Raw genomic sequence first — 17,366 nt, 5'->3', positions numbered from 1 at the left:
AAGCCTCCCGGGCTGCTGCTGCCGGGCGGGCAGGGGCTGCTCGGGCTGCTCTGGCGCCCGCCCGCAGTTGCTGTTAATTGTCCGGCGGCTGCGAGCGCTTGGGGCGCAAGTACCTGTGCGTTCAGCACCGGCCTGCGCCGGCTGAGTGCTGCCGCTGCTGCGCCACCTGAGGGGACAGAAGGACGTCCGTCCGTCCGTCCGCCGCCTTCCCCCCTCCCGTCTCTTTTTGTTAGGTCCCTTTCTCCGGCTCTACAACCGTGCAGACAGGTGAAGCGTCTTTGACGGGGTGATGGGAAATTTGCCTGAGCTTAGACGTGGGAGCTGTGGCATTTGGGAGAGCCTGTTCCTCTCCCGATGTTTTGCTTCCTCTGCCTTCTGCGGCTGCCCGTTAGGCCTTGCTCCTTGTCGTGGAACGGGTAGCAGCCAAGTGCAAAAGAGCTGTGGAGACCCTAGGAGCAAGTGAAAACTCCCCGTGCAAGAAGTGAAGGGTGTAATAAAATCATTTATTGCATTTTGTGCAGACAGGAGTCTAGAAAAATGAGTACAGTTAAAGCAGTAAAGCATTAACAGGGAGCATTCAACAGCCGAGGAGCCACTCCTCCATTAATACCTGCACAGAGAACACAGGGTCTGTACTGAGGCGGCCTAGTGCACGATACTGAAACACTCACAGAAATTAAATGCAAGCCTAATACTCTTTTTTTTTTTTTTCTTTTCTTTTCTTTTTTTGGTTTGCAACCCGTTTTATTTACAAGGTTTTAAACTTAATTGCATTGCTCTGCACGAAGATTCTCTAAAACACAAAGCATACTAGGTCACTACATGTCTATTGAAATATTGCACTCGAATAAAAGTCACTCGAATGGACGTAGAACATCTAGCTACAGTGATTAAAAGATTATCGAATGAACTGACTCTGTGATAACATTCATAACAAATATATTGCACATGTAGCACAGAAAGTGTTGTCACCAGCAAATCTCAGACCTTCTGGTCTCGCTGCTAGTTTTTAGTCCTGCTACACAGAGGAGGGTCTTGACTCTTGTAGTGCAACTCTCGCCCTCGTGCAGCATCTCGTCCTTCCCCCGGCCCAGCACCGGCCCAGGCCGGGCGCTGCCTGCGCCTCCCGCAGTGCCGCCCCGGGGGGAGCCGGGGCCGGGGCCGGGGGGGGCCTGTGCCCCCCAGCTGGCAGGGACAGGGCAGCCCCCCCGCGCTCCGGCGCCAGGAGCCGGAGCGGAGCAGAGGCCGGTGCCGCGCGCCGGCGGGATGCGGCTGCGGGTCTGCGCGCTCCCCGGGCGCTGCGGGCCACCCCGGCCCGCTCAGCGCCGCGCACGGCAGCGGCCCGCCTGCGGAACAGGCCCGGGGGTCGAGACCTTCCTGTCTGGAACAAAAAACCGAAACGTGTCTGCGCATGTGCCAGGGAGGAACTTGCGTGTCTACCAGAGGAGGACACTGTCTTCACCAAGGTGGAACGGCAGAAGGGTGCTCCGTGGGGAAACTGAACACTCACAGAGGCCAAACGTGCAGGGCTGGGTTTGTAAACTAACATGCAGTGCTGTCTGCTAAAACTGGCCCTCTCCAGCCTACAGCGAGCGAGAGCTCGCGCTCGCTGTGGAAACCAGCACCTTTCTTGCCACAGCCGAATTTTGCCTGGCGGGGGTGATGAGGCAGCCCTGGCTCTCTCTAGAGCTGTGCCCCTGCTCTTGCTGGAGGGTGAGGGAGGGGAACGCCTTTTTTCAGCAGCACCGGTGGGAAGGGCTCGCTTTCCTGCTCCCCGGGGGAACCGGGACCGTGGCTTTACCAGCGGGGGTAGAAGTGGTGCTGAGGGGGCAATGGGACCCGCGGGTGGTGCTGGGGAGGCGATGAAGCAGACCTCTCGGCGCAGGAGCGTGCCCCAGCCCCGCTGCCTCACGGCTGCTCTGCTGGCAGCGCCGTTCCCTGCCACCCCCAGGGGCTCTTTGCCCTGACGCTGGCTGCAGCCCCGGCAGAGGCAGGCGCTGCGGGTCACCTGCCTCTGCCCTGGGGACCCGCTCCCTGCGCCGGGCTGAGCCAAGCTGGAATGAGAGGGTGACTGCAGGGGGCACCTTGGAAGAGGCGGAGCAGCTGGCAAGCGTTCTAGGTCCGGCAAGCGTGGTGCTAGCACGTGAGATGAGTGGGCAGGGTGCTGTGCGTGCCTCCCCTGTTGCTGCAGAAGCGCCTCAAATAATTCGGGGAGGCTGGAAACAGCACGTGAGCTTGTGTGTGGAGGTGTAGGACCAGGTCCAAGGGGCAGAGCAGCTAGAGACTGGCAAATCCTGCTTCCCATGGGGCTGCCCTTCCCAAAGCTAAAGGAACTTTACACTTGCAGATGCCTGCCTGCTCTTCCAACAGCTCCCGAGCAGCTGAGGCAGCGGCAGGACCAGAGAGGGCTGCCCTGTGTGTCTGCACCATCCCTCAGCCCGGAGCTCCTGTGCTGAAACCAGGTCTCAGCTCTCCACAAGTCACCTCCTGTAAACACCAAGCTCCCCACGCCCTTGGGACCGGCTTCCGCACCACAGCCTGCAGCAGACCAGTGCAGCCACGCAGGTATCCAAGCTACCATGGCAGAAAGTCTGGCTGTGGCTGGGGTTGCTGCTGGAGAGAAGGGAGGCACTTTGGGAGTGATGGAAATGTCGGAGCAAGGCATGAGCAGGCACAGATGTGCAGCTGGGGCTTGGTTTTGGTCTGGGAGTGTGTCTAAGTAGTATCTTAAATCAAAAAAAACAAAGAACCCAACATGAAGAAACCCACTGCTTTTTACCCGAGCAGCCCCACATAGCTTTGGCCTGGACCTGGAGGAGTAGAGGAACTCTGCAGAGGGAGCGGGGACTGGAGCCATCCGGTGCGCAGGGAGGGTCCTGCTCTCGGGGAGGCTGGGGGGGTCAGGCGGTGCAGGGCAGCTTTGGGGAGCAGGTTGGGGGGGGGGCAAGGGGGGCGAGCGCTTCAGCGCGGGGGCTCAGCTCTGGCCGGAGGGGGGGGGGTCAGGCTGGCACAAAGCAGCCAGCACTGCCGGGAGAGGGCAACTCTTAGCGGGCTGCACTTCGAGTGGAAGCTCAAATCTGCTGTGAAACAAGTTCAGAAAAGTCTGTGACTTCTTTTCCCTGAAAACTCTTAAGAAGCTAAATTGAGAAGAGAATAAACCTGTGACCTGGCCCTTTCCCAGGGGCTGCTGGTGGCCGGGGAAGGCTGCAGCCTTCACCACTGCTCCAGCACACTCGGTGTGACGGGTGGGCACCCGTGTTGTGCAGGAGCAGCCTGTCTCGGCTCTCCATCCCCACGGCCTGGTGCTAGCAGAGCCCTGCATCTCTCAGAATAGATATAGATCTCTATATATAGACTTCATCTGGTTCTATTAACATAAATATGATCACTTTAAAAATACACGTACTGTATTATGTACACTATGTACATGGGGCCGGGGTGGGCGCCGGCAGGCGCCCTGGCTGCCCTCGGCACCGCTTCCTGCGTGGTTCCTGGAACCATTCACATTTGTTAAAAGCTCCTCAGTTTCTCTGGCGTGAGAGATGCTGGGGGTGGGGGGACGACGACAGGGGGGGACCCTGGAGCTGCTGTTTGAACTGTCCCCCTGCACGCGGGGGCTGCGGGACGGGACGGGCTCGGGGCTGCAGCGGCCGCGGGGCCGGTGCCTGGGCCGCCCTGGCCAGCCCGGAGAGGGGGCAGTGGGACCCCTCCAGGCACCCCTTGCCACGGGGTCCGGGACCAGGCAAACGGACTTTGCATATGTTAAAACTACGCGCAGATCCGGACTTCCCTACAGCCCCGTGGCAGCGTCTGCGAGTGCCTGGGGCCGGGGCCCGGTTAGCAGCGAAGCCCTGGGGAGCAGCAGGGAGCACAGCGGGGCACGGGGGGGGCCCGGATGCATGTGCAGGTGCTGGGGGGGCCGAGAGCCCCCAGTGCAGGGTGGCGGGGGAGCGGGGCGGGGGGGAACAGGGTGGGACAGGACTCCTCTGCGCAGGGGGTCAGCGGCACCCACGCAGCTCCAGCGGCCGCAGAGCGGCTCCAGCTCACGCTGCGCGCGGCGGGGCCTCCGCTCGGCTCCCGACACCGCAGCTCCGCGGCACGACCGCGGCACAAGCACCAGGAGAGCGTCGGGGCAGGGAGAGCCTGGAGCCAGTGGGGAAGGGGGCGAGGGAGCACCCCCCACCCACCCCCGCCCCGGGCTCATACTGTCGTGGGATTGCTGCGGTCCAGCACCCGACCCCCCCGCGGCTGCCCCCCACCCTCTGCCCTCTCCAAACCGTCACGCTGCATCTCCACAAGCTGGGCCCACAGCCTCCGGAGACGGGCGGCGCGAGGCAGCAGCGCGGTGGGGCCGTCCAGGCCCGCGGTGGCGAGGGGCGGCCGGGGGGCAGCGCCGTGGGAGGCAGCCCCGGGCGCTGCCGGAGCGGGGGAGAGGAGCGTCCGGCGAGGAAAGCGTGCTGGTGGCCTCTCTCTTCTCCCGGCGCGGGCGGCCGCGGGGCACAAGCTCCGCGCAGGGGTGGCTGCACGGTGGGGCCGGGAGCCCGTCCTGGCACAGCCGCCCTCCTGCCCGGCCGGGGCTGCGAGCAGCAGCGCTGGGGCTGGCGCTGCCGGGGACGGGCAGCGGCGGCAGCACTGGGCTCTGGTGCTCAGTCCGCGGTACACTGTATATATTTATATATAAACAAGGACAGCAGTGCTGTGATGTTGCAATGAGGAACAGCTGCTCTGGTGCTGGATGCTCCCGGAAGATCTGGTGCTGCAGTTCGAATGGAGAGATCAGGGGCACGGCCAAAGCCAGGTGAAGTTTCTGTGCACCGGCTGCCATCAGGCCTTCCCTCCTCCCCTCCAGGAGCACGGTGCAAAGGGGTGGCGGGGCTCTCAGCGTGCAGACAAACCTCACTCGCGCGCCGTGTTTCAGGAGTAGATGGTGATGACCTCCCGACCCCCACCGCGCACCAGGAGCACTCGGTCCAGGTGCTCCGTCAGCACCTCCAGGAACTCCATGTCTGCCCGGCCGTCAAGGAGGAACAACGCCACAACGGAGCAAGGGGCCAGCCCAGCACCATCCCTGCCCGGCCCCATGGCACCGACACTGTGAGCCCCTGCACCGGAGCCGGGGGCTGGGGGGGTCAGTCCTGTGTCGAGGGGCCGGGGGGGCCCACTCACGCTGGCTCCGCACAACGGGGAAGGGGGCCGAGCGGCACAGCAGGCAGCCAAGCCCCGCAGGTCTGCGCCCGTGTCCCTGAAACGCGCCGTCGTGCTCACACGTGTGGGTGCAATGCCACGCAGCTCCCACCACCCGCCCCGCAGGCATCGGCTCTGCCGGACAGGCAGGCTGTGCCAGCGACCGCTGTCGCACCCAGCCAGGCACAGGAGGCGTGGGAGGGTCTGGGCTCGGGTGCCTGACCTGTGCCCGCCGGCACTCGCCTGCAAGATCCACCAGCCTTGGGGGAGCTGCGGCCCCCCCTGCAGAGAGGGGTCCCTGCGCCAGCCCCAAGGCAGCAGCCCTGCGGGAAGGATACAGTTCTCATCCCCTTTCCGGTTGCGGGGAGGCCCCGGCATGTTCAGCAGGACCAGCTTGGCGTCCTGGGACTTCTTCACAATCACCTCGTTGAGCTTCACAGCCGTGTGCATCCTCCGCACGTTGGACTGGTTCCTGGGGGCGACAGCACATGTGGGGCACAGCCCCACACCAGCCCCAAGGGGCCACGGGGCGGGCTGGCCTCCTGCCCCAGAGCGGGCTGGGGCTGGGCTGCGGCACAAGCTGCGGGTACAGCAGGCTCTGAGCCTGCACCAGCGGCTGGGAGCCGCAGGGCCACGCACCGGGCCCGTGGGCAGTGGCACGCCGTGGCTGCGCGGGACCGAGCCCTGTGGGAGTGAGCAGGAGCAGCCAGCACCCGCGCCGCCACGGGTGCCCAAGCCCAGGCTTGCAGGAGGCTGCCGGCAGCGTAACGGGGCAGACAGGGAGCACGCAGCGTGGGCACCACGCGGCGCGCAGAGCCCGCCCCGGGGCTGGCAGCCACGGCCCCCGCATGCCGCCTGGGTGAGATGTCTCGCACGGCACCGGCAGCAGCTGCCGCAGCGCACCGAGCCGCCCTCGTGCACGGGGGCAGCCCCGATGGCTGCGGGCACGCTGCCCCACGAGCAGTGGCCCGGCTCCCCCCCCCCCGCCCCGGGACCCGGCCCCCAGCCAAACCCAGACTTACAGGTTCTCCCACTCGCTGCCAGGAGCACAATGGGGCCGGGGGAGAAAGAGAAAGAGAGAGAAGAGGTGAGAGCTGAGTGTGCGCCCCGAGTCCCTGCAGCGCTGCCCGGGCGCCCCGGCCCTCGCCAGCGCAGGTCTGCGCGGGGACCCTACCCCCCCCCGCCTCCCACCCAGCCCCTCCGCAGGGGCAGGCTCAGGGCACCCGGGCTGCCAGACCCCCTCCTCAGGGCAGGGACCGCGCTGGTGCTGCCGGAGCCCTGCCTGCACCCGCCTGGCCCAGGCGGGCAGCGATGGCCGGGGATGCAGGGTGCAGGTGGGACAGGGTGGCAGCATGTGGGGCCGTACGGCTTCATGCTGAAGAAGTCCTTGATGCCCTCAGGGCTGACAGGGCTCTTGCTCTTGTTCTTCTCGGCGACAGACTTCTCCTTGGTCCAGGTGAGATGCACCTTCTCGGGGGCCGTCTCCACCTCGTCGCCGGGGGACTGGGAGCTGCTGGAGAAGGTGGTGGCGTTTTTGTCGTGGATGAGCTGGACCTGCAGAGAGGAGAGGGGGACGGTGGGCAGGGGCCAGGGCCAGCTGCCTGCCCGGGCCCCATCCTGGCGCAGCCCCTCACCTCCTCCTCTGGCTTCTCCTCGCTGTCGCCCACCTGCTCCTCGGGGACGCTCAGGCGCAGGCGCGTGTTGGCCGGGTTCTTGCGCCGGATGGAGCCGCGGGACTCGTCCGTGATGCTCTGGATCTGTGTGGGACAGGGTCAGCGGGGCAGAAGAGGCCTTGGCCAGGCAGACCCGAGCCGGCAGCCCCAGCTCCCCGGCAGGATGAGTGCGCAGAGCTGTGGGGCAGCTCGGTCGGCAGCACAGCCACCACAGGGGCTGGATCCCACCCAGGCTGTCCTGCACCTCACCTCCCGCTCCCGCTCGTTCTTGGTGAGGTGCATTTGCTTGAGGATCTGGGAGCGCTGCTCCATCACCAGCGTCTTCTCGTAGGTGTAGGCAGAGATGTCGCTCTCATGCTGTGGAGGGGGACAGGAGAAACCACGGGGCAGGGTGAGCTGCACCCATCGCTCCCTGACTGGCCCTGCATCCCTCGGTGAACCTACGTGTCCCCATGACGCTGCGTGTCCCCGTGGTGCTGTGTCCCACTGTGGAGCTGCGTGTCCCTGTGGTGCTGTGTCCCCCCGGGGCAGGGTCTGTCTGGCTGTCCCACATGCAGCATCCCAGGCTGCGACACGCACCCCATCCCAGCACTCACCATCTCCACCACCTCCACCTCCGCAGTGATGCGCAGGTGGTACAGGAACGTGGTCAGGTCCTTCTTCATCTGGATGCTGTTGTCGTCCATCTGTGCCACCGTGAAGATTCGCATCTTGCACTTGCGCCAGACCTGCGAGGGAGGGAGGGATGGGCACGGCTCGGCGGGGATGGCCCCGGCCCCGGCCCCGGCCCCGGCCCCGGCCCCGCACCGCGGGGCCCAAGGTACCTTGTGGTGCCGCAGGAGGAAGGGCAGCAGCATGAGCATCCCCCCGTCATGGACAATCCACCAGACGTCGATGTGGCCCTCCGAGAAGCGCTCCTGGTTGCCCGGGAACATGGCGACATTCTTGGCCACCAGCAAGGCCAGGTGCCCGGCCGTGGTCTCTCGCACCAGCTCTGGGAGGGGAAGGTCCAGGTCAGCCGGGGCGGCTCGCAGCCCCCCCGGCCCAGCGGCACCCACCCTCCGCGGTGCCTACCGATGAAGTTCCTCCAGGTCTGGTGGTCCTCCTTCTGGCGCCAGCTGCGGGGCCAGCCCACCAGCACCGTGTTGTGCTGCAGCCCCCCCAGCCCGCTGGACTGGATGAGGTGGGACATGCCATCGCGCAGGTTGGAGGAGATCACCACCTGGCAAAAGCCCTTCACCTTCTCCGCTTCCATCAGCCGGCGAATGGACTGGCGGGGGGAGAGGGGGGTCAGAGCCCGCGGTGCCCGGGGACGGGCGCTTGCCGCTGGCACGGCAGCCGCCAGCCCCGGCACCAGCACCCTGGCCAGGCAGGGCGCGGGGCGCAGGGCGCGGGTGCAGGTTGTGGGGTGCCCAGGTCTCTGCGCCCCACGGCACGCCGGCGGCTCTGGGCCGGGAGGGATGAGGCCTGGCGGTGAGCAGAGCTGGCGCGCGGCTCTACGCCGTGCCGAGCGGAGGGTGTCCCTGTGCCAGGGCTCTGATGGGCGGCGGAGCAGCAATTAGAGTTATTTACTCAGAGAAATTATAACATGTCTGCATGGGAGAGAAACTGTTTGCTTCCGAGGGCTTAATCTCATTAATGTGCCACCCGGCTGGTGCGGAGGGGTGGGGGTGGGGAGGGCTCTCGCTCCGGCGCGGAAAGGCTCCTGCCCCCGGCCCTGCCCGGCACCGGGGCCGTGGGGGCCGTGGGGAGGGTGGGGGCTGCGGGGGCTGCAGGGCAGCTGAGGGGGTGCTCAGCACAGCAGCCCCCTGGACGGGCACCGTGCCGTGCCGTGCCAGGACATGCTGTGCCATGCCGTGCCATGCTGTGCTGCGCCATGCTGTGCCGTGCGGTGCCATGCCAGGCCACGCCACGCTGTGCTGTGCCAAGCTCTGCAGCAGCTGGCCAAGACTGGGACCAGTGCCCAGCTGGTGCTGGTGTGTCTGGGGAGGGGGGCAGGGGTCTGGAGGTCCCCTCAGTGCCCCAAGCACCGGTGAAGTGTGGAGCCTTTGGGCTCTGCCCAGGGCTGCCCTGGTGCTCTCCCGGCAAGCGGGGCTGCCCGCCCTGGCCGTGGGGAAGAAACGGGGCTCCTGGGGACGGCTGCGGGCACACGGGAATCTCTCACCTCCTCTGCCCTCTGCGCCTGCGGGTGGTTGTCCAGGAAGGTCCCTTCCAGCACGGAGGCCACGATGGTGAGGCCCTTGCCGGCCTTGAGCTGCGACGTGAAGGACAGGAGCTGCGGGTGCACCACGTTCTGCTCCTGGTCCCCGCGGACCAGGACCAGCAGCTGCGGCCTGGAAGGACGGTCCTGCAGTCAGTGCCCGCGCCCTGCCCGGCCCCCCCGCAGCCCCCCCGGCCCCAGCCTGGCCTCACCTCCAGTTCTTGGTGTGGGGGGGCCCCTCCTCCAGCCGCAGCAGGGCGTAGCGGGCTGCGCTCAGGGACAGCCCCCGGATCCCGTCGCCCCACTCCTTCTCCGCCCTGTGGGAACCGGCAGCGCGTAAGAGACGTCCACGGCTCCGGCCACGGAGCGCCACGCCGGCACCCCGGAGCATCCCAGGGGAGCCGAGCAGCCCACACCGAGGGGTGGCTGCCAGCACCGGCAGGGGCTGCAGCACCACGGCCGCCCTTACCCGCGGTACTCGATGTATTTGTAGATGAGGCCGGCGATCAGCATGGCGACCAGCGCGTAGTACCAGGAGCAGATGAACATCAGCGCCAGGCAGAGGCTCATGCCCAGGAAGGACAGGGTCCTGCGGAGAGCACCGCGCCGTCAGCGCACCCCGGGCCCCACAGCCGTGCTGGGGTCCCCAGCCTGGGGGGCGGTGGGACACCCCACCGCCCCCGCCCCCGTCCTGTCCCATCCCGTCCCGGCTCACCAGTGGTAGTAGCGGAAGCGGGGCCGCCAGTTGGGCGTCCGCAGCAGCGTCTGCACCGCGCACGCCAGGTTGACGAACATGTAGCACATGAGGAAAAACCTGCAGGAGAGAGGATGAGGCTGAGCGAGCCGCGCCGGGACCGACCGGGGACGCGGCCGGACCCCGTCGCACCTCCCGGCCCCGGGGTAGCCAGCGCTGGAGCAGCCCCACCGACGGACGGGGGAGCCGGCACCGTGGAGCAACCTGACCCCAACACTGGCCAAGGAGCGGCCCTGGGCTCCCCTCCTCCCGGACAGGGGCCAGGGCAGAGGGGTGCCCCCCACCCCGAGGAGCAGAGACCCCCCACGCGCCACCCGCCAGGACAGGGCGAGGGGGCCCGTCCGCCGCTCGCGAAGGTGCGGGTGGACAGAGCATGCTGCCTACATGGAGAGGATGGGAGCCACCTCGTCCAGGGAGGCGATCAGGATCCCGATCTCGCAGATGCAGGCTGTGAGCAGCAGGGCCCACGTCGGCTCCCCGTTGGCTTTGCCATGGCCGAAGACCTGGGAGCGGCGGGGGGGGAGAGGGGCACATCAGGCGAGGGTCCTCAGCACAGCCCGATGGAGCCGGACCATCCCCTGCACCCCGCCCTGGCTGGGAGCAGGGACTGGGTGCACTGGGACCACGCAAGCCCCACCGCGAGTGCCAGGGCCGGGTGGCACCAGGGGAGCGGTCCCAAGGCTGGCGGGACTGGCTCCCACTGCCAGTACAGCCCCATGCCCCAAGACCCTACAGCCCCCCCTGCACCCAGAGCAGCCCCTGTCCCCCTGGGACGCCCACCCAGGGACGAGCCCCAGCTCAGCCTGGCCACAGCCAGCGTGGAGTTGGGCACCCCGTGCCCGGGACGGACATGCTGCCGGCGGGGAGCAGCTCCTTCTGCAGCCGTGGGGACACGGGGTGGGGGCGCGTGTCCGGATTCATTAGCGGGTGCGGGCGGTGTGAGCGAGCAAGAGCTTGGGCTGGGGCTGGCAGGTTGAAGGAGAGAGGATAAAATTAGCCCGCTCTTCCCTGGGAGGAGCTGTCGGGTTGGATTTAGAGAGATGAGGTTGTGAGAACGCGTCTTCAGAGAGCAGATAAAATATGAAGCAGCACGGCAGCGGGGGGGAGGGGAGCCTGACCTTTCCCAGCACCCTCATCCCACCGACACCGCAGCCAAACCCCCCCGGCCGCCCACCGCCACGCCGGTGCCGGCGGGACGAGGGCTGGGCGGGCTGCGCTGTCAGGCAGTGGTGCTGGTGGGATCTGCGGCGGCGGTGGGTGCTCGGGGCTGGCAGTGCTGGGCTCGGGGGATGCCTACCCTGAGGAAGGGCACGATCCCGTCCCTGGAGATGGCTTGCAGGAGGCGGGGGGCTCCGGTGAGGCTCTGCAGCCCGGCCCCACACGTGGAGAAGAAGGAGCCGATGACAATGACCCACGGGGACGGCCACGCCAGGGTGCCAACCACCAGGTTCCCGTTAACAGCTTCACCAAACCTGTGGGGCACCAGCATCACCTGCAGCCCTGTCCCGTGGCTGAGCCCTGAGAGCACCAGCACCGCGGCGGCACAACCCAGTCCCCCCCGGCAGATCAGACACCGAGGGACATCACTGGGGGGGGGGGAATAGGACAGGACTGGGGAAGGGTCCTGCCCCACCTGCTGATGGTCCTCACCCCCTGCGGGGAGTGGGCTCTCAGGTAGCGGGGGGTCTGTCCCCGTCCCCCTGCCCGTGACCACAGCGGGGGACGAGGGGGAGGCGGGGGGGGGGGGGGGGTGCTAGGAGGAGGCTGATTAAGGCTGCGTGCAGTTGGATCCTGTCTGTGTTGGTGCTGGCGACCCAGAAGTGTCACCAGCCGCATGCAGCGAGCTGGGCTGCCCCAGATATGCAGGCAGCGCGGGCAGCCCTGCCTGCTGACAAACAAGCGCGCTGCCTGCAGCCCTGCAGCGGGAGGAAGGGCTGCAGATGTGCAGCAAGAACACGGTCAGGGCGCACACGAGCCCCCAGCACCTGTTACAAGCTTGGGCCCCCCCCAGGAGTCCCCCCCATCCTGGTGCTCTCACCCCTGGACCCTCACAGACCCTCCAGTACCACCCTGTCTGCCCAGTGGCCCAGCTGCAGCCCCCCACACCCCCAGCCCCTCCCAGGGCTGCCCCTGTCCCAGCCCGTTCCTGGAGGCTGCTCCTGGGGGGCTGCCGGGCTTCCCCCACCCCTGCCCCCCATGGCCCCAGGACACTCACTTGTCACGCAGGACGACCCCCTCGATGCATGCCCCAAAAAGCACGACAGAGCTGATATCTACCGGGTGGTCAAGGAGAGCCAGGAGGATGCAGAGTCCTGCCCCCGCCCCGTCCCAGCCCGGTGGGGCACCTGCGTGGGTCAGCCCCACGCAGTGAGCCCACCCCCCTCAGCACCGCAGCCCAGGCTCCGGCGAGCCCTGAAGGATACAGACCGCCGAGGTGGTGGCGATGGCCAGGATGGTGCCCGTGGGGATGGACTTCTGGGCGTCCCGCAGGTCTCCGGAGCGGTTGGAGCCGGCCATGATCCCTGGGCAGAGGGGCCGGTGCCACCGTGGGCAGAGCCGCAGCCCTGGCCCGTCCCGGCTGGCAGGACGGCTCGTGCCGGGCTCCGCGCCAGCCCCGAGTGCGGCACGGCACCGGCTCGGCCGTGGGACACGATGGGGAGCGGGCACAGAGCGTGGGACCCCCCGCCCGCTCCCCTCGGCTCCCCGAGCCGCGGTCTGAGGCCACTGAAGAATTAGGCTCAAAACGCTCGTAAGCGACTTGTCTCATTAGCCCTTAATTAGCTCCCAGACAGGGACTGCGGCAGCGACAGGGACAGGGTCCAGCCCCGGCGCTGCCCTGGGAAGGCAGGAGGCCAGGCGGGGACACGGCCAGCACCGGCAGGTCCGAGGGATGACCCGCACTCCTGCTGTGGCAGTGGCCAGGGTGGCCGTCCCACTGTGCCCGGCCGGGACACGGCCACCCACGTCACTGCGGGGACACGCACCACGGAAGAACCGGGACCTGCCGGTAAGGGGGCACTGGGCGGGAGGGCGGCCGGGTCCGAGCGCTGGGCGGCCTTGCAGGACATCACCGTGCCGGGAACAGCCCCGGGGCGTCCCACCGGCTCTGGCACCCGCGGAGCTGCAGGCGGGACCCAGCGGCTGCACCCCACAGCGGGACTGGGGCGGGGGGGGGGGGGGGGGGCGGGGGGGTGCTCCTCCACCCCCGGGGAGCTATAAATACGGGAGCCGTGGAACGTCAGCACAGCACCGAGCGGCACCGTCAGATCTGGAGCGCGGGCGGCTGCGTGGGAGGCGCGGGCTGCGAGCCACCCCCACCGCACCCAGCGCGGGGGGTCCGCGCACGTGGGGCTCGGCGGGAGCGCGGCCGCCGGCACGTGTGCCCACCGGTGCCCCCCGGCACGCGCGGGGCTCCCACCTGTGACCGAGGGGAAGTAGATGCCGACGAGCAAGGTGAAGTAGGAGGTCATGTCGCTGAAGACGTAAGGCTGGTCCATGTCCACTGGGGTGTCGGGGGGGCTCACGGAGGGCAGCCCCCGCTTCTCCACGATCACGCCCTTGGTCAGGTACGAGCTCCAGAGGTTCTCTGCGAGGAGGCCGGGCAGCGCGTGGGGAGGTGCCGGAGAGCCGCCCGCACCCAGCACAGCACCCTCCTGCCCCACAGCCCACAGGGACGGAGCGTGGGGGTGTCCAGTGCCGCCTCCCCCCGCCCCAGCCCCACTCAGCAGCCGGCACAGCCGGGGCCACCGGCATCCGGCGGGCGAGGGACAGGGCGTCCCCAGCCTGTCACGGGTGTGCGGAGACACCCAGGGTGGGGACAGGCCCAGCAACACGGGTGGGCAACCAGAGCAGGTCTGTCCTGCCACTGGCATCGTCCCCGCAAGATTCTGGAGCAGCTGACGTGGGATTGCGGTAGCAAATAATTAAGAGGGTAATATAATTAATGCTGATCAACACAGGTTTAAGGAAAGTGGATCGTGTCAAAGTAACTTGATAATGTTTTTGATGGGATTACGAGTGCGGGGCTGATGTAACAGGCTTAGTGTCCCTCCGCGCGCTGCCTTGGCCGCAGATCACGGGGAGAAACTGGAGCAGCAGCGAGCAGCCAGCGCCCGGGCACGGCGGGGAGAGGCCAGCAGCCCTCGGCACGGCACTGCGAAGGGACTGCGGCGCGGGCCCAAAGGGGCCCCACGGGGACCAGCCTCAGCACCCGGTGCTGAGCACCCCTCCCCGGCCGTGTGACCTCCCCTGACCGCTCTGGGGTGACAGACGGGGCTGGCAGCCCCCACCCGCACAGCCCTGCCCGGCTCGTCCTCCCACGCCTCTCCCCGCGGGGAGACCCAGCGCCTGGGGCACAGCCAGCCCCAGCCAGCTCTGCCGGGGCCGCACGGTGACACGCAGCCTCCGGACACTGCCAGCCCGGTCACCCTCGACACCAGCCGCCCCACAGCTGGCTCCTGGCTCTGCCCCGCACACCCCAGGCGCAGGGCACAGTCAGACACTCCCTGCCTGCTGCCCCGACAGAGCCTGGCCGGGCTGGGTGAGGGGGTCCACGTCCCCACCCCGGCAGGAGCAGGCTGTACCGAGCAGCCAGGGACTCCTTATCTGCCCCAGGAGACCCCAGCATGGGACACCACCGCCCCAGCGAACACGCTCCACCGCACCGCCGTGACGCAGCCCGGCAGCCGTAGCCCCGAGTGCCACGTGCTGAGCAAAGCCCAAGCTCCCACAGCCGGGTCCACGCAGCCGCCGCGGCAGGGACGGGCTGGAGCAGCCCCGCAGCTGCCCCACAGCAAAAACCAGCCGTGCCCAGGCACCCCAGTCCCAACCCAGGCACCCCAGTTCCTGTCCGGGCACCCCAGTCCCAGCCCGGGCACCCCAGTTCCTGCCCGGGCACCCCAGTCCCAGCCCAGGCACCCCAGTCCCAACCTGGGCACCCCAGTCCCAACCCAGGCACCCTAGTCCCAGCCTGGGCACCCCAGTCCCAGCCTGGGCACCCCTATCTCTGTCCGGGCACCCTAGTCCCAGCCTGGGCACCACAGTCCCTGCCTGGGCACCCCAGTCCCAGCCTGGGCACCCCAGTCCCTGCCCTGCTCCACGGGACCCGCTGGAGATGGAGCCGCTGCGAGCTCACCGCATGCACCCAGTGCGCTGCAGGACCAGCACAGCCACCGCCCCCGCACCCACCGCAGCGCAGGGGCACCCCGAGCAGGCCCTGCTGGCACGGCCCCCCAGAGCAGGGGTCTGCAAATGCTCTCTGAGCGTGGCACTGAGCACTGGCCTCCGCTGCCCACTGCAGAGTGTGAGCACCTGGCAAACACACCAGCAGCTCTGGAAAAACAGGTCAAAAGTGGCTCCTCCCAGCAAATTCATGAGTTTTTCTGCGGCCCTGGCCACTCTCCCAGCACGGCTGCGGCCGCAGCAACAAAGTGCTCCCAAGGGACCATCGCTCCTTGTGAAACCTCAGATCAATACCAGCCTTTCCGAAGGCCAAGAGGAAGCAGAGGGAGGATTTATTCCTCCCCAGCCTCTCCGCATCCTTCGGGGCCATCCTGCTCAGTTGTGTGGTGCAGGTGTTTGTCCTGCTGCCCGGCGCGAGCGCGGCTCGCTGCACCCGAGGGGCAGAGCAGCCCGCGGCAGGATCGCCTGCGCACCCCCTCGCCTTCACCCGGCGCTGCCCACCCGCCCCACAGCCCCCACCTGGCATGCCCAAGGGGCTGCCCCCGCCACGGTACCGGCCCCAACACCAGCCCTGCCCGGCAGGCACGGTCGCTGCCCCACCACGGCTCCCCCGGGGATTGTCCTGCGCCTCCGTCCCCGCGCCCACATCCCCACGCTGCCAGCCCCACGCTTCCGTCCCTGCACCCACATCCCCACGCTGCCAGCCCCACGCCTCCATCCCCGCGCCCACATCCCCACGCTGCCAGCCCCACGCTTCCATCCCCGCGCCCACATCCCCACGCTGCCAGCCCCACGCTTCCGTCCCCACACCCACATCCCCACGCTGCCAGCCCCACGCCTCCATCCCCGCGCCCACATCCCCATGCTGCCAGCCCCACGCCTCCATCCCCACGCCATGCCCACCTTGGATGAGGCCGCTGGCGGCGCCGGGGATGCCCTCGATCTCAGTCACGTTGTTCATGGTGAAGTACTCGTCACAGGTGGCGTTGAGGAAGCGGGAGGTGCAGAAGAGCTCCCAGAGCTTGGAGCCCACCGTCTCATTCCCCTCCACCACCATCTTGGTGCAGAGGTCGAAGCCGTGGCGCGAGAGGGTCCTGTTGCCCAGGAGGCAGATCCTGGGGAGCGGGGGGCAGGCCCTCAGCCACACACGTCTGTGCACCCCGGCCCCACCACAGCCCCACCAGACACCGTACTCACGGGAAGCTTGGTGGGTCGAAGGCCGACTTGATGACACCGGCGTAGATGGCGAGGATGGAGAGGATGACGCAGCCCAGGAAGACCAGGGCAAACTTGTTGACGTACTTGACCCCCACGAACACCACGGTGGCCATGCAGGTCAGCACGCAGGTGCCGTACACACGCATGTTGTTGAGCATCGCGGCCGCCTCCCCACTGGCGTCCTCTGCCTTGAAGATGGCCATGGCTGGGAAGATGTAGGCCTGGGAGAGAGTCATGGCATCACCACCTGGCCAATGTCCCCACGGAGGGGACCCCAGGGAAGGGTCCTTCGGCCCCACTGCAAAGCCTCAGCTCCCTGATGGGCCATGAGGAGCAGGCAGCATGGGCAGGAGAGGGCAGAGCTGCCCGGCCAGGACCTGAGCCCTCAGCACCGCGCCGGGGGAAGAACCGGGCACATACCAGCAGGATTTCAATGGTGCCCAGGATGTACATGGCGCCAGCAAACGTGGTGCCCAGGTAGAAGCAGAGCCCCACAGCCCCACCAAACTCAGGTCCCAGGGAGCGCGAGATCATGTAGTAGGAGCCACCGGCTGCCAGAGAGAGAAAAAGTGGGTCCTGGCCAGACCCCAGCGGCCCCCCCAGCCCTGCCAGGTGTCCCGGAGGGCAGGATGGAGCCAGTGCAGCCCTGGACCCCGCTCCAGCACAGAGCGGGACACAGTCCCCAGGGCCCCGGCGCAGCGGGAGCGAGCGCGCTGGCAGAGCCGTTCCGCAGGAGCCCAGCAGCCAGGTGTGATGGCCACGGGGACCCGTGTCCCCTGGGACACCGGGCAGGTGATGGAGCCCCAGGGACATGGGCCATGCCCTGCCCCATCCTCCCAGAGGAGCCCTTAGAGCCGGGCTGCCGGGATCGATGGTCCCGCCACGGCAGCAAGATGATAAATAACTTTAATTACACCCTGCGCTGGGGCTGTCAGTGCTGCGCCCAGCCCCGGGGACCAGCCAGGGACGGCACAGCTTGCCCGCTCCCAGCTCCCCGGGGCTCTGCGGGGCTGGGCACACTCTGGGGGGAGCAACCTGGGGGCACCCGCACAGCCAGACCCCGCTGGTGCCTTCCCGGGGGGTAGAGACCGCACACAGCAGCGTCCCCACGCCCGGCACAGCTCGGGGGGGTCGGCAGGAGGGGCTGCCCCGCCGC

At 67.8% G+C, this 17,366-nt stretch overlaps 1 protein-coding gene across 2 annotated transcripts in view; it reads right to left on the bottom strand.

The window, feature by feature from the left end:
• Positions 1-482: 482 nt before the first annotated feature.
• SLC12A5 (solute carrier family 12 member 5) overlaps positions 483-17,366 on the bottom strand; it is a 33,013-nt gene continuing 16,129 nt past the window's right edge. For both annotated transcript variants that reach the window (XM_042801239.1, XM_042801240.1), the window contains exons 6-27: positions 16,631-16,761; positions 16,190-16,431; positions 15,896-16,107; positions 13,230-13,397; positions 12,235-12,333; positions 12,027-12,084; positions 11,109-11,283; positions 10,196-10,314; positions 9,773-9,871; positions 9,527-9,646; positions 9,270-9,374; positions 9,022-9,190; positions 7,932-8,127; positions 7,682-7,851; positions 7,454-7,585; positions 7,107-7,214; positions 6,819-6,941; positions 6,551-6,738; positions 6,207-6,221; positions 5,523-5,656; positions 4,896-5,006; positions 483-4,756 (exon numbers count right to left, since the gene is read on the bottom strand). In XM_042801239.1, coding sequence (XP_042657173.1) covers positions 4,915-5,006; positions 5,523-5,656; positions 6,207-6,221; positions 6,551-6,738; positions 6,819-6,941; positions 7,107-7,214; positions 7,454-7,585; positions 7,682-7,851; positions 7,932-8,127; positions 9,022-9,190; positions 9,270-9,374; positions 9,527-9,646; positions 9,773-9,871; positions 10,196-10,314; positions 11,109-11,283; positions 12,027-12,084; positions 12,235-12,333; positions 13,230-13,397; positions 15,896-16,107; positions 16,190-16,431; positions 16,631-16,761 — 2,855 coding nt within the window. In that variant the 3' untranslated portion in view covers positions 483-4,756; positions 4,896-4,914. The remainder of the gene's footprint in view (positions 4,757-4,895; positions 5,007-5,522; positions 5,657-6,206; positions 6,222-6,550; positions 6,739-6,818; positions 6,942-7,106; positions 7,215-7,453; positions 7,586-7,681; positions 7,852-7,931; positions 8,128-9,021; positions 9,191-9,269; positions 9,375-9,526; positions 9,647-9,772; positions 9,872-10,195; positions 10,315-11,108; positions 11,284-12,026; positions 12,085-12,234; positions 12,334-13,229; positions 13,398-15,895; positions 16,108-16,189; positions 16,432-16,630; positions 16,762-17,366) is intronic.

The sequence above is a fragment of the Tyto alba genome, unplaced genomic scaffold (assembly GCF_018691265.1).
Source record: "Tyto alba isolate M040663 unplaced genomic scaffold, T.alba_DEE_v4.0 Super-Scaffold_33, whole genome shotgun sequence".
In the NCBI taxonomy this organism is placed as follows: domain Eukaryota; kingdom Metazoa; phylum Chordata; class Aves; order Strigiformes; family Tytonidae; genus Tyto; species Tyto alba.
The sequence above is the reverse complement of the archived record's forward strand: the minus strand, read 5'-3'. Positions and strand labels throughout refer to the sequence as shown.